This window comes from Coenobita brevimanus, chromosome 55 (genome assembly GCF_032717465.1).
Source record: "Coenobita brevimanus isolate Jiangsu-jjx chromosome 55, ASM3271746v2, whole genome shotgun sequence".
Taxonomy (NCBI): Eukaryota; Metazoa; Arthropoda; class Malacostraca; order Decapoda; family Coenobitidae; genus Coenobita; species Coenobita brevimanus.
This window is the reverse complement of record NC_137008.1, coordinates 52,547,427-52,561,788: the sequence shown is the minus strand read 5'-3', so window position 1 is coordinate 52,561,788 and position 14,362 is coordinate 52,547,427. Positions and strand designations below refer to the sequence as shown.

At 40.4% G+C, this 14,362-nt stretch overlaps 1 protein-coding gene across 1 annotated transcript in view; it reads left to right on the top strand.

Annotated features, from left to right (window-relative positions):
- The window catches only part of Oseg4 (intraflagellar transport protein Oseg4), a 42,003-nt gene extending 28,012 nt beyond the window's left edge, over positions 1-13,991 (top strand). The window contains exons 18-25 of the mRNA XM_080273543.1: positions 2,381-2,576; positions 3,815-4,027; positions 7,805-7,922; positions 8,024-8,185; positions 8,996-9,156; positions 10,133-10,257; positions 10,517-10,702; positions 13,867-13,991. Of these exons, the coding sequence (XP_080129669.1) occupies positions 2,381-2,576; positions 3,815-4,027; positions 7,805-7,922; positions 8,024-8,185; positions 8,996-9,156; positions 10,133-10,257; positions 10,517-10,694 (1,153 nt within the window). The 3' untranslated portion in view covers positions 10,695-10,702; positions 13,867-13,991. The remainder of the gene's footprint in view (positions 1-2,380; positions 2,577-3,814; positions 4,028-7,804; positions 7,923-8,023; positions 8,186-8,995; positions 9,157-10,132; positions 10,258-10,516; positions 10,703-13,866) is intronic.
- Positions 13,992-14,362: the final 371 nt, after the last annotated feature.

Genomic DNA, 14,362 nt, shown 5'->3' with positions numbered 1-14,362 from the left:
AAGAGAGGAAAGGGCAGACACCCGAGAGCAGCACTACATTGAGTGAGTGGATGGTGTGCGTCCCCACCTACCACATTATCTCATCTCATCTCATCAGCAATACTACAGTACACTTACAAGCACTTCCCACCTTACATACAATTGCTACCAGACAGCCTAAGCCACTTGGTAGAGATACATTGGCTGTATCGTACCCGCTTCAGTTGGGATAGGCCGGTCCTGCAGTGGACACTCACCACATTATACATACATATATATATATATATATATATATATATATATATATATATATAATATTTTTGTTTCTTCTCGACAGCTTTATTCAGTTTAGGAATTATGTCTTACAGTGAAGTGCTTAATGAAAATTGTATCTAATCCCTAACTTTCAAAAAGTCAGTCCTAAGGTAAATAAATCATGTGAAGGAAGCATGTCCAGAATATAAAGTACACCCACCGCAAATTGACTTTGGACCTACACACAGAATTGCCATGGGAGAGTTGTCTGTCTTTGCTTTGTGTTTCCACCTCCACCAAATGAATTTCTGGGGCAAGAAGTAACTGGCAACTCCTCTGGTGTTGGCGGGAGGTGATGAAACACTCAGCACGTCAGTGCTTGCCCAGAAGCAAGAGTGGGAGTATATATTCCTGTTGCTCCGAGCTTGCACCTCCCTCTTTTTTTGTATGCAGTACTCTTTGCCCTGTTATTTTCCTAGAATCGAGTTGTCATGCCTGGAAAGTACTGCTCAGGGGATGAGAGGGTCCGTATCATTCCATGGAGGCAGGATAATGACCCTTTCAACACAATTTGTGAATGTACTGGATGCGCAAAGTCGTCCAACATGAAGATTCTTGCTGTGGGGCGTGGCCTGTCACCTGATGTCGTACCAGAGCACAAGCATGGCGGTGGAAAGAAGAGGACAACTTCCAGAAGTACAGATACGTTTCTCAAGAGGGAAGTAACAGCAGCAGAATTGAAGCGAATGCATCCCCAGCTGTTACAAGACATCTCAGTTCGAACTATCCAACACCGCTTGCAGAAGGAGCTGGGTTTGCCAAGTCACACCGCAGCCAAGAAACCGCTGCTTACTGACTGCTTGAAGAAGCAGCGCATTCAGTTTGCCAAGAAGTATGCACACTGGATGTGGGATGAGTGGAGAAAAGTTATGTTTTCTGATGAAAGCCCTTGTCAAGTGTTCCAGGTGCATTCTGCCCAGGTTCGTAACCCTGCCTTCCGTAGTCGATATGACCCTGCTTACATGGTGCCGACTGTTAAACGCCCACAGTCAGTAATGGTATGGGGGTGTTTCTCAGGTGAAGTGGGAAGGGGAGGCCTCTACTTTCTTCCTAAGAACTTGATGCTGAATGGTTGCCATTACAATCAAGTTCTGATAGATCATTTGTTAAAATTTTTTGCTATTCATGGGTGCTACTTTTTCATGCATGATTCAGCTCCATCTCACAAGTCAAGAAAGGTAACAAAATGGCTTCAGGATAATCGGATTGAAGTCCTCGACTGGCCTGGCAACAGTCCGGATCTAAATCCAATAGAAAACTGCTGGGCAAAAATGAAGAAAATCATGGCAGAGAAGAAGATACCCAGTCTGAACAACCTCAAGACTGAACTGACAAATGTTTGGTACAAAGAAATGTCCTTAGATAACTTTAGAGATCTAAGTGATTCCATGCCAAAATGCATCCAACTGGTCCAGAAAAACAAAGGAAATATGATTTCATATTCATGAATGGCATTTCATGAACAAACATTGTGATATACTGTGATTTCTGTGTTTTTTAATACCTTGTGGGGGGAGGTCCTAAGTCAATTTGCAGTAGCTGTACGTCAACATATTGAAGGGTTATATGTACTTATGTCTCTGAGAGTGTAGAGATACACTGTCAGTGTGCTGCATGTGTTGAGCACAGTCTGATGTAGTCTACCCAGAATGCAGGCTCATATGCTGAGTTGTTTGCATGTGGGGTGGGAACTTCTTTCTTGACACTGCATCATCCCCACTGATTAGTTGCATTGCAACCTCTTGTGAAAGTAGCTACAATAATATTTTTAGCATACCATTTTGCAAATAACTTATACTTGGTAAATGAAAGCTCATTAAGTGAATAAGAGTGTTTGCCATGGAAGAGCATGTTATCAGTATTACAGTATTACCATCATCATCATCATCCTGAGCTTTTGTCCCACCCAAAAAGGTCGAGTATGTGAGATGTTTGCCATCCATCCATCCATCCATCATCCAATCTTTTTTTTGCCCCAGATTAAAAAGCAATGTATTTTGAGTCATTATAGGTTGGGATGATGATAATGAGTGAAATATATTTCTATCTCTGTTTTTTATGTCTGTAATTGAAGCCTTTTTCTCAGGGATGAAGCAGTGAAGCATTTTGAGTCAGCTCACAACCATGAGATGTTGAGTCAATGTTACTACCAGCTGGAGGACTTTGAAGCCTTGGAATCACTTGTGCGCTCCCTACCAGACACATCCACCCTCCTGCCCACAGTGGCTCAGATGTTTGCCAGTGTGGGAATGTCTCAGCAGGCAGTGGCTGCATACATGAAGGTCAGCTGTACAGTTAGTCTTCATACTGTTTAATCCTTTCACTGTGATATTTGTTTGTACAAATTTGACCAGGCACATCCTTTGTATGGATATACAAATCCACATACAAATGTCTCCCAGCTCCCCCACTGTCGTCCCCAAAATTGGATGGTGAGTTGCAGAAGAAGACAGCATCAGCCTGCAGTCCACTGGGTTCACATCCAGATGAACTTTGGGCAAAAACAACTGCAGTTTTCAAAGTTAGATGGTGTATTTTATTCTCACTGACTGCAGAAGAATTTATTCAGCATAGAGATGCAGTGTGCAGTGAAATGCTTAAAACTGCTTCACCTATTGTTGTTTCATTATTAAGTTGTTAATGAAGTATATTTTCACTTTAAGTTGCCCATGATTCACTATAAAGTTGTGAACCTGGTGCACTGCAGGTTGAAGTTGCCCTCCTCTGGCAGTTCACCATCTTCCTTTCAGGAGGATGGGAATGGAGTTGTGGGACATTGTATAACCAGGCAGTGGAACCTTCCAGTTATATCAGTGCCATTGCATGAAGGCATCTCTCTTTAACACCAGAGCACATTAATTTCTCATTATTTAGATCAGAAATGTACTCAACAATATTGCTCTGTTTTCCATGCGGTTGGTATTGTTAAGCAGGGAAACTGGCAGATCAATTTTATAGGTATTAGTGGAATTTTAATGCCCCCCCCCCTTTTTTTAATAAATAACTTAATAGCAAAATTCTATTCTATTAATAGCAAAAAATAATGTAAAAAAGATGATGTAGAGCGAGGACTTTCATATGAAAATGATGTGCGTGGTCTAGTGGTGAATACCCCAGTCTGAGCATTGACCTTTCGTAGGTTCAATCCCCAAGAGGTCACAAGAGGTTTTTCAGGTGTATTGCCATCAGGTGAAGTAGGTTGATCATGTACACTTAAATGTGCTGGTCTGCAATAACCTAGCCTCCAATATCTAGTTATTGCCTACACCTGCAAGGGGGCAGTATGGGATTTAATACTACCATTTTCCATTCTTCTCTCAGAGTTTACATATTTGTCCTTTTTCATGTCATTTTATTTTACTTGATTAGGTTTCCCCTTTATCATTTTTTGTCTTTCCTTGCATTCTGAACCCTGTCCCACCCTATCCCTAAGTGGAAAAAGAGGTCGGGATAATGATTTTTTTTTTTCTTTCTTTCTTTTTCTCTCTGTCACAGTTTACGATTTTTTTTACTGTTGCAGTGCAACCGTGTGAAGGCAGCCATTGACACATGTGTGGGGCTAAACCAGTGGCACGAGGCAGTGGAGTTGGCCAAACAGCACAATGTGACAGAGATCAGTGGCCTCTTAGCACGCTATGCCTCCCACCTCCTTGAGAAGGGCAACAGACTCCAGGCCATTGAACTCTTTCGCAAGGCAGATAAACTCCTTGATGCAGCCAAACTTTTGTATCAGGTACTCTGAACAGTTTTTATGTAGTGCAACACAAACATGCCATATGATACATGCATAATATCTGTTTCTAATGTTGCAAGGATTAGGCAGGTTTATCTGATAGTACTCCTTCACTTTGCTCTGGAGGATGTAAACTCTTTAAGTATAATTTGAATGTGTGTATAATAGTGTTAGATGATGCATTCTGCAACATTCTGTTTGTACTGTTTGTTATATATATATATATATATATATATATATATATATATATATAGTATTGTATTTTTTTTACGTGTCCGACTCTGAGCAAAGGTTTCTGGGGCTATTTCCCGGGGGCAGTGACCCATTCCGAGGTCCAGTAGCCCTCCTGCACCTCCACATGTCACCACTTCGGCGCTAACACCCACCATCCATATTGAATACATGCTAGGGCTGTCTCATACAGGATTGGTGTATTGGCATTAGCGGGGGTATTTTTACGACATGTCGGCGGGTCATCTGATAGATCGGGAAAGTCTGCCTTTTTTTAGGAAATTCAAATCCTTAAACTGTTCCCTGCCCCAGCCGGGATTCGATCCTGGGTCCATTAGGACCACAGGCCACCTTTCTACCAAGCCACTGCCTCCCCCTAGAATACAGAATGTCCTGGATTTGTGCATTAACTTCAGGAAGTTATTTTAAAACATAAATTTTCTGTAAGCATATGTTGGATTCACAATGGTTATGGAGTACAGGGTATTGTATTCAAATCTGAATGATGATGGTGGGAGAAGCTACCCATTTCCACCCCCTATTGCCAGCCTCTGTACTGTTCATTGTTATTTTTTTGTGTTTTGATAGTTTATTTTGTACTGTACTTTGAGATTATATTTTAGATTAATATCACTGAAGATTAAACTGAAGAGTATAGCAGTTGGTAATGTGGAAATAGATTGTTTCTCCCACCACTGCAGTTCTTGAGGATTGTTAAGAGAGACTGCGTGTCTGAGTAAGTGGAGAGAGAATTGAATGGGTGAGGGTGTTTAGAGTTTAAATAACCTACTTGAGTGCAGTGATAGAAAATGGAGGTAAATGTGCAAAGGAAGTGAAAAGCAGAGTGGCACAAGGAAGGAAAGTGTCTGGTGTTAGGAAGGCCTTGATATAGAACAGAGGTCTGGGTGTGGTAACTTTAAGAGGATTGTGTGAAGGAGTGTCAGTACCCACACTAATAAATGGGTGTGAGACTTTGGTCTGGCATGAAACAGAAGTCTAGAGTTACAGCAGTGAGGATAGGGTTATTTGATAAATTGTGTGGAGAGTGGAGAGGGCAAGAAATTATGTGATTCATGAAACGTGGACAAAGAAAGAGAGATCATCTGCACAAACCCATAGTATATGCAGTAGTTGTAATGGTGCCAGTAATCTGTAGAGGTCATTTATAAGCTCTGAGTAAGACTTTTCCCTTCACTCACTTGTCGCCTAAAATAGGCACAATAATATTGGTACTAATTTAATATTAAGGCTTCATGAATGCACTGGGTATGAGAATGGATTCAAATTGCCCGCCGTGCTTAACTCAAATACCCGCGAACCTGACATCACTGTTCTTCCGGGGTGACGTAATGTTCCATTTTCCCCTTGATTTCCTAAAATACTAGTAAAACTGAATTGTTAAAAGCAGATAAGTGCTCGATAACAATCATATTCGAAAACCCTTCCTCTCATGTTAAATTCAGACTGCTAAATTAGCTAAGAGAAAAGTTATTAAATGGAATTTTCCCTCGTCTCATCCTCGTAGCGGTTTCCCCTCTTGCCTTTGTCTATAACACGACATGAAGCAGAGCAGGGCAGGAATCCCTCTTGCATTCATACTTTCCATGGATCTGTAGGTTATTTTGCCCTCCTAAAAAAGTTAGTACTGTACTTACATATATATTCCTCATAGACACATTAAATGTAGCCTGAAGTAGTCTTAGCCTAAATTGACAAGTGATTAACAAGAGAGATGAAGTGAACAGCATGTGGGAAAAAGCCTTTGTCCATCGTGGCAGTGTCACGTTACAGAAGAATTCCTGTTTCTAGTTTATAACCAGTGATTGCATTCCAAGTGGCAAATGATTAGAAATTAATCAGTGATCGCATTTCAAAGGGTAAATGAATAAAAGTTAGAATCTTTAATCAGTGATTGCATTTCAAAGGGTAAATGAATAAAAGTTAGAATCTTTACCTTTTCAAGGTCAAGTGGGATGAAACTGGGAGTTCAAGGGTAAACTTACCTAATCTAACTCTAGCTCATAAAAATTTCATTTCTTTTCACTGCTCTTTCAAACAAATACCATAATATCTACTCATTGCTAACTTTGTAATTTGTACTTATTGCTGTGAACTTAGGATCACATATAGTATTATTTTTCTAGTGTGAATAAAATAAATTCCAGGGCACTGGTGCTGGGGGAAGAAATGCCTGAGTAAAGTGCTACCATGACCTCAGTAGAGAAACCCTAGATGTTTTGATGGAGACACCATACCTCATAGTTACCATGCTGCACCTACCTCTGAGCCTTACCTCATGTACCCCACTCACCTGTGTCTTGAGTATTCTTAGTATTTTTCAGTAGTGGTGTTCCTAAGTAGGCAGGAGAATGTGAGAACTTTTTAAGATTAGAACCTAGACTGTAATAAGATGTAAGTTAAGTTAATTAGCTGTTATATTACCCTTTGTTCTCATGCATGCAATAATGGGAGTTAAGGGGACAGGTTGTGCTTTTCCATGGTATTCTGGTGGCAGTCGGCAAGAAAGGGAAATTGTCATCACCCACCACCAACTCCCGTTACATAGTTCTATCTATCTATCTATTGCCAGACACCTCAATCCCGTTTGGGGTGGCCACAAACAAATCGCCTCCAAGTCGCCCTGTCTCCCGCCATTTCACTCCCCTGCTCCTAACTCACACCCCCCTCTCTCATATACCTCTCCACCCCATCTCTCCATCTCATCCTCGGCCTCCCCCTCCCTCTTTCCCCCTCCACCTCACTCACATACACTCTCTTCGTCAGTCTTTGACCCTCCATCCTCTCCACATGGCCAAACCACATAGTTGCTACAGTAAAAAGTATTCAGCATATTGATTAGATTATTATTATTATTTTAATTAATCTGTCTATCTATCTGTCTATCTATCTATCTATATTATCCATCTATATATCCATCTATCTATATCTATATCTGTCTATCTATCTATCTATCTATCTATATTATCCATCTGTATATCCATCTATCTATATCTATATCTGTCTATCTATCTATCTATCTATAGATATATAGATATATATATGTATATCTCATCTCATCTCATCTCATCAGCCGTTTGAGTGTCCACTGCAGGACTGGCCTATCCCTACCGAAGTAGGGACAATACAGCCAATGTATCTTTACCAAGTGGCTTAGGCTGTCTGGTAGAGATTGTATGTAGAGTGAGAAGTGCTTGTAAGTGTAACTGTAGTGTTGTAGTGGCTTTGGATGAGTGGTAGTCTGTGAACCAAGTGTAATCGGCCCGCACAAGCCAACTGGGTGCAAGCATACTTTATAGTATGTGACACTGGTTCAACCACAGCACCCCTGATGTCCGCCAAGCAGTACGTGGCCAGAAGAACGCTCCCAGAGTTTATTACCCTGGTGGGGCGCAAACCCTCGTTCTTCAGTGTACGAAAACGCACACCTTACCACAGTACCACAGAGGCTCATATATATATATATATATATATATATATATATATACAGTATACATATTTTTATTTATTTATTTGTTTACTTTTAAGATTGCTGAGGAGGAAGGTAAGAAGAAGGCACGACCACTACGAGTAAAGAAACTGTACCTGCTGGCGGCTCTGCTTGTACAGGATCACAATACCAGGATGAAGGCAGCCATGAAGGAAGGTCTGTAACAGTGATCACTACATGCATGAGGCATGCAATGGCTGTACCCCATGATTTAGTAGAAAATAGGTTAGGATGGTAATAATGATAAATTGTTGCAGCGGGTGGGAGTCGCAGTGCTGCTCTGATGGGTCTGTTCGAGGATGGTGGAAGCCTGATGGGGGACATGGATGGTGGGAGCACCACCAGTGTCCTTGACAACCCGTGGAAGGGTGTGGAGGCATACCACTTCTTCCTTCTGGCTCAGCGGCAGCTCTATGAAGGTTAGTCCTCTCCATCTGATGGAGCTATCTTGTGTTGTTCGAGCATTCATGTGAGTTGCAGTAGGCAGCACAGCTGGTCCTGTAATACCCCTATGCAAATGCAGGATCCATGGGGAGTTTCCAGAAATCCTCTTTCCTAAATTTCTCCACAGCAGCCTCACCCCCATCAGCAGTCTGATACCAGATCACTTGTACACAACTCCTGTGGTAACTGAAATCCTGTATTAGTTTTTTGAGCACCATGAAAAACAGAGAGGAATTCAAGATAATTCCCAGATTCATGACCACTTTTGCTCCAAAACCATCACTACTCCACACACTCGTAATTTCATTACCACATGTACCAGTCGCTGTTTAGTGTACCTCTGGTGTCATGGCATTCATTTAGATGAAATTGTGTTGATGTTATGTGCTGTGGAATGAAGCTGAGAATTTTGCAGGCTTGAGCTGTGAGTAAGTACAGTAGATATATGGACCATTCCACTTGGCATTGTCAACAGTCTCTTCTACTTTTGTATTGTCTGTCTTATTTTGGATCCTACCCATCTTGTTGAAATAGAAATTAGATTGTGATGACAATTTTTACCTACCCCATTGAAATACCTGTACCATACTTTAGTCAGATGATGATGATGATAATGTTAACCTGCCTTCTTGACATTGTGAGAAGTAGTGTTATGATGATGATAATGATAATGGTAATGATAATACAGGTACCGATAACATTAATGATGATGATGTTCACCCACAACATTAAGATAGTTGAAAGTAGGGTTGTGGTGATGTTGACGTTGAACTATCCCACCACAGGGTATGTTGATGCAGCGATGAAAACCTGCCTGCACTTACGAGAATACGAGGGCGTGCTGAGTGGAGAAGACATCTATGGACTGCTGGCTCTTGCCTCGTGTGCCAACAGAGCCTTTGCCACCTGCTCACGGGCATTCATTAAGCTTGAGGCACTTCCAGAGGTGTGGTCTTGCATATTTTATTGTACAGTACCGTAAGGCTGGAAGAAGTCATGATGATGATGAAGTCCTTGGTATATGTTAGAGATGTGTTCGAAAATATCACTACTCTTTCCATACAATTTGTGCTGTAACTTGTGGGAAACTGGCATATCAGCTTTATAGATAGCAATAATAGGCAGTTTATATGGATTTACTGAAGACATAATAGCAGAGAAGTGCCTCGTTATATGCCACCATTTTGAGGATGATGTTTGCTGCTAAGCGTGCAGTACAATGCAGAAAAAAATTTCCTGTAAAATGTGTAGCCATCCCCAAAGTTGAATTGCCATTTTTCCTTTAGTTACTGTAATGGTTGTATGGAAAACACACTCCTGACTTGTAATGAGGGCTGCCCTTACTGAGAATGTTTTGTTGTTCATATATTTGGATTCATCATACTCCTTTCATATTTTCATAAGAAGTAAAGGAAGAGAGATGATAATGAAAATGTTGCTGGAATTTCATATATAACTGTAGATGTTTCCAGATACAGTGATTTAACCCTTTTGCTATGAGAAGTCTCCTCCAAACTGAGCAGAATTGTTGGGTAGTAAAAAGGCTTCAGTAAAATGAATATCATTTTATTGTAAGGGTTAGTGGAGACCGTTTGTGACCTCCCCAAAGCTGAATACAGTATGTTGTGATGATTTTAATAAAAGGGGCCATTTTCACATGTTGGCACCAGTACAGTTAGACAGCCCTACTGCATGGTTGTACAAATGTACTCTAACTACTAACTACCACCTTGTCCCTTCAAAAGAAAAGATTGTGGACTGCAGGAGAAGGGCAACTGCATCCTGCAACCCACCAGGTTCACATCCGGATAAGCTTGCAGCCACAACAAGGATAAATAAATTTCATCCTTCTGAAAAGTTTAATGACTGTAAGCTAATAGAGATACTAGTACTAATGCAGTGTTACCATGCATTGTACACAGATTACCGAAGCAAAAAAGGAAGCATATGAAGACTTGGCCATGAGCATATTTATGAAGTACAGCCCCAAGGACTCTCGCAGCAACCGAGCTGAGTGTACCAACTGTGAGACGATGATTCCAGACTGGTGAGTGAGCAGTACTATTACACGATGTTGTGAAGTGTATCTGTTAAAAATACCAAAAAATATATGCAGATGGTTAGAACTGTGAGGCACAGCCAGGATTCTTGTAATATATATACAGGATGTTACAGTTACTGAATAGTACAGTATATGAGTACTGTACTGTATTGAATAAAAGCTGTTTTCACCTTCAACGTACTTTTCAGAATGATGATGATGATGGATGGTTATGAAAAACTTATAAATAATTTCCCCCTCACAGGGTGAGTGTGTGTCCTAGTTGTAATACTCGCTTTGCAACGTGCATTGTAACGGGGCGGCCAATCATGGATGCTGCAGCAGTATGGACATGCCAGTTGTGCCAGCACTCAGCCCTGGAGCAGGATATGACCATGAGAGCACACTGTCCCCTCTGTCATGCTGTCATTGTCTCACACTAGCTATAGCAGTAAGTTACTGTTTCTTACTAGTTATGTTAGTTTTTCATCTGTCCAGACTGTATGTGGAATTTACTGTATCCCCTGATTCATATGCATGTCCTGAATGAATGATATGATGATGTAGGGCTTCGTTTTCAATCTCCCCCCCCCCCCCACAGCATTGACATGAATTATCTCAGTAAGTAGTTAACACAGAAGAAGTGAACTCTTCTCATAATGTATATAATGAGTCACTTGGGAAACTAAATACACAAATTAACCAGATGGATTTGCACTAGGGTGTGATAGTGGAGGTAATATCAGTTGTTGTGGGTTACCGTATATACCGTACCACAGTTGTTTAGTTGTGTGTTATATCAGCCATCTTTATTTAAAGTTATTCTGTTTAAAGCTGTAGTATTGAGTTGCTGATGAATTAACTCTGTATTTTCACTTCACACATATTTTTGCCTGTACACTACTTATTCTTAAACAGATGAGTGACTGTGTATAGAGTACTGGAGGTGGTTAGTACAAGGGGTCATACTTTAAGGAGCATAGAAGTCTTTGTAGCACTTATTTCTTGGCCAAGTATTTTGCACAGTACTTCTTAATATTCTCATGCACAGTATATTATTTATATAGGCTTAAGATCAACAGAATGTATATCAGTGATTTACAATAGGAAATTAATATGCCTTAAACAGAATAAAGTGCTAAGGAAGAGGTGCTGCGACAGTGAATACAGGACTGCCAAGGTGTTGAATGGGAGTATAGCATTAAAATGAAATGAAATAGAAAGTAGGTAGTTCTTATTGTTGTTGTTGCTTAAACCCAGTCTGTCAGGCCAAGCAGATGCATCAGTCACAGATGAGTAACTGCTTTTGTGGGGCCGTCCAACAGTACAACACATGCATACACCATGTGGGGATCTAGTGCCCTCTTATGGTAGACAGCACCTCACCAGGGTTGGACCAGGGTCCTTCTCTGACAAGGTGCAGGGAAACTTTAAATTTGGCTCCTGGGTGACTTCCACAGCTGTTCCAGTTGGTTGCACAGCACCATTGCATGTAGGTTCTTCATCATCACCAGGTAGTTTGTGAAGAAAAGATAAATAGAGGATAAAGATGAAGAAGAATTTATGTTGGAAGTTGGCATGTAACTGCATAAAACAACTGCAGGTGTACAAGGTTAAAGACATGGAGTTACTATGGTCACTGTTGACTGTAACGTACAGAAGGCAGTTTGGGTTACCCTCATTTTTCTGTCAAGCATTGTGTGACCATTCATTTATACATTTCAGACTTCTTAGTATGCCCACCAATTTCGCTTATTAAGTCCCTGTGTTTGATATGCGACCAGTTGTTATCCAGTTGGTTTTCCACAAGCATAACCCAGTCGTATAGCAAAGCTGATCAATAAATAGATGTAATGTGGTGGGTTTGCCCCTTATGTTTATATTACTAGGGAAAAAGCGTGATGGTAAATGAATAGATAAATGGCTCTATTCACTGGGCATTTTGTTAATGCCTTTTCTAGAATTATTTTTATGGTAATCACATTTTTGACCTTGAGAGTTTCTTTGAAATTATAGGAAATTATGTTTATATGATGATGATGGTGATAAAAAATGTGTCCAGAATTATTCCATAGGACACCTTTTTGCAGTGAAGTGTATTTATTTATGTATGATCAAGGCCACAGTAACAGACTGTCAGATGTGTGCAAGGACAGAGTAGCCTTGAGTTGGTTCTGACATAACCATTCCCTGTGGGGGAGTTCGTAGGAGGGAGCAGGGCATCATAGGTTATGATAATGATGGTGATGAATTTTCCCATGGACAAGAATGTTAACTGCTGTGCCGAATGTCACTTTTAATAATGCATATACTGTACAGTATATCCTTGTGTTGCCCTGTACTCTACCTTCTTTAGTTCACTTTAGCAAACAGACCTTCAGGCACTTTTGTGCACAATCAGTAACAACTTCTCCATTTATGACACAATACTGTGTATACAGGTACTGTACAGTATAACTATCTACTGTATTACCATACTTCTCATCATGTGAAGGATGGCTGTGACAAGAGGACCTCAGATTATTTCTGTCCATAGCCAGTAGTGATCTCTCATTATGACACACCACACTCCCTCATGTACTCCCCACGCCTATCTGTCCACCTTATCTCAGTGCCAGTGTGGGTGAAGTATAAGAGGGAGAGAAGTAGGTGTTTATGTGATAACATCTGTTCTGTACTTTAAGTGAAATTTGTCATTGATCTGTTAGAGAAAATTGAGCTTGTGAAACAGCAAGATTAAGGACTACACAAATATGTAAGAATATGAGTGCAGTGGGAAACTGCAGTTATTGCATAAAGCACTGCTAAAAAAAAAAAAAAAAGAAAAGAAAAAAGTTGAATTCATATTTCTCAGCATAGTATTGCCATGAAAAATATGGATATGGTGATGTTTAAAAATATGTATACTGTATATCCTTTACAGTTTTTGAAATTTACATAGTTTAGGTATGCTTGACCAGTTCATTAATTGGAGTAGACACAGTGCCCACATGCGAGTGGAAAGCTGTGTGTTGATGGGCAATGAGGCACATGTCTGTTATGTTGATTAGCTGAGAAGCAAAAACTTTGCACATATGCCAGTGCCACACTGCATGGTTGCTGATTCGCTCCCCAGCACAAATCACAAAGTGAAGTGATCTAGAATTTCTTTTTTTCTTCACAGAGCAGTTGGCCCATATTTCCAGAGGCATTTTTTTATTTGACCGGTGTTCCCATAGGGAAGCCTCGAACATGATGAATTTGGATAGTCTGCAGATTTCAGTACTGGATAGTGTCAAGGAGGGTTTGAGAAGAATGGTACAAATGACATTTTTGCCCACAGTGGTAGATTCCACCTCATCACAGCACTCATAGGCTCTGGAAGTACTCATCATCATTATTCAGACCCTTTTTTCCATCCAGTGATAGGATAAGGGAAGATCCAGAATCAAGGAAAGAAAAAGTATGAAAGTGAGAAAACTGTCAACAGCATGCTTAGTGCAGTGGTCATACACATTATTCAGGCCACTGCATTTCTGGTTCCTGATTCCTCCTCACAAGCCTGCCACAACCCATCTGTGTATATTTTCTTGTAAATTTCTTTATGCACTACATGTGCTCACATACTCCTGCCAGATATGTCCATCAGCTGTCAAGTACGAGTACTCACAACTACTGTGAAGGGGAATAACTTTTCTCAATGAATGGATAATTTAACAAAATGTATCACCATAGAATTGAAAAAAAAAAAAATGTAAACAAAGAAGTGAAGCTTTGTTTTATCTGTAATGGTAATGTGTAGTAATACAGTACAGTATATACAGTAATTATATTTCATGATCAGTAATCAATATAGCTTTCATTAAACATTTAGAAATTAAAACTGTTTCATTTTATTGATCCATGTAAGTATCCTCATCATCATTGTCATCATAATTCAGCCTCCCCACACCTAAAGTTGGGGAGAGTGAAATCCAGAAAATGAGGAAAAAGCACGAAAGAGGGAGAACTATAAACAACCTATCCAGTGAAATCCGTATAATGTTTTAAAAAGTATACATGGCCCCTGGGAGCAATTCAGGAGCCTGCACATTTCTTGGACTCCCCTAATGATCTTTTCCAGGTGGCTGGG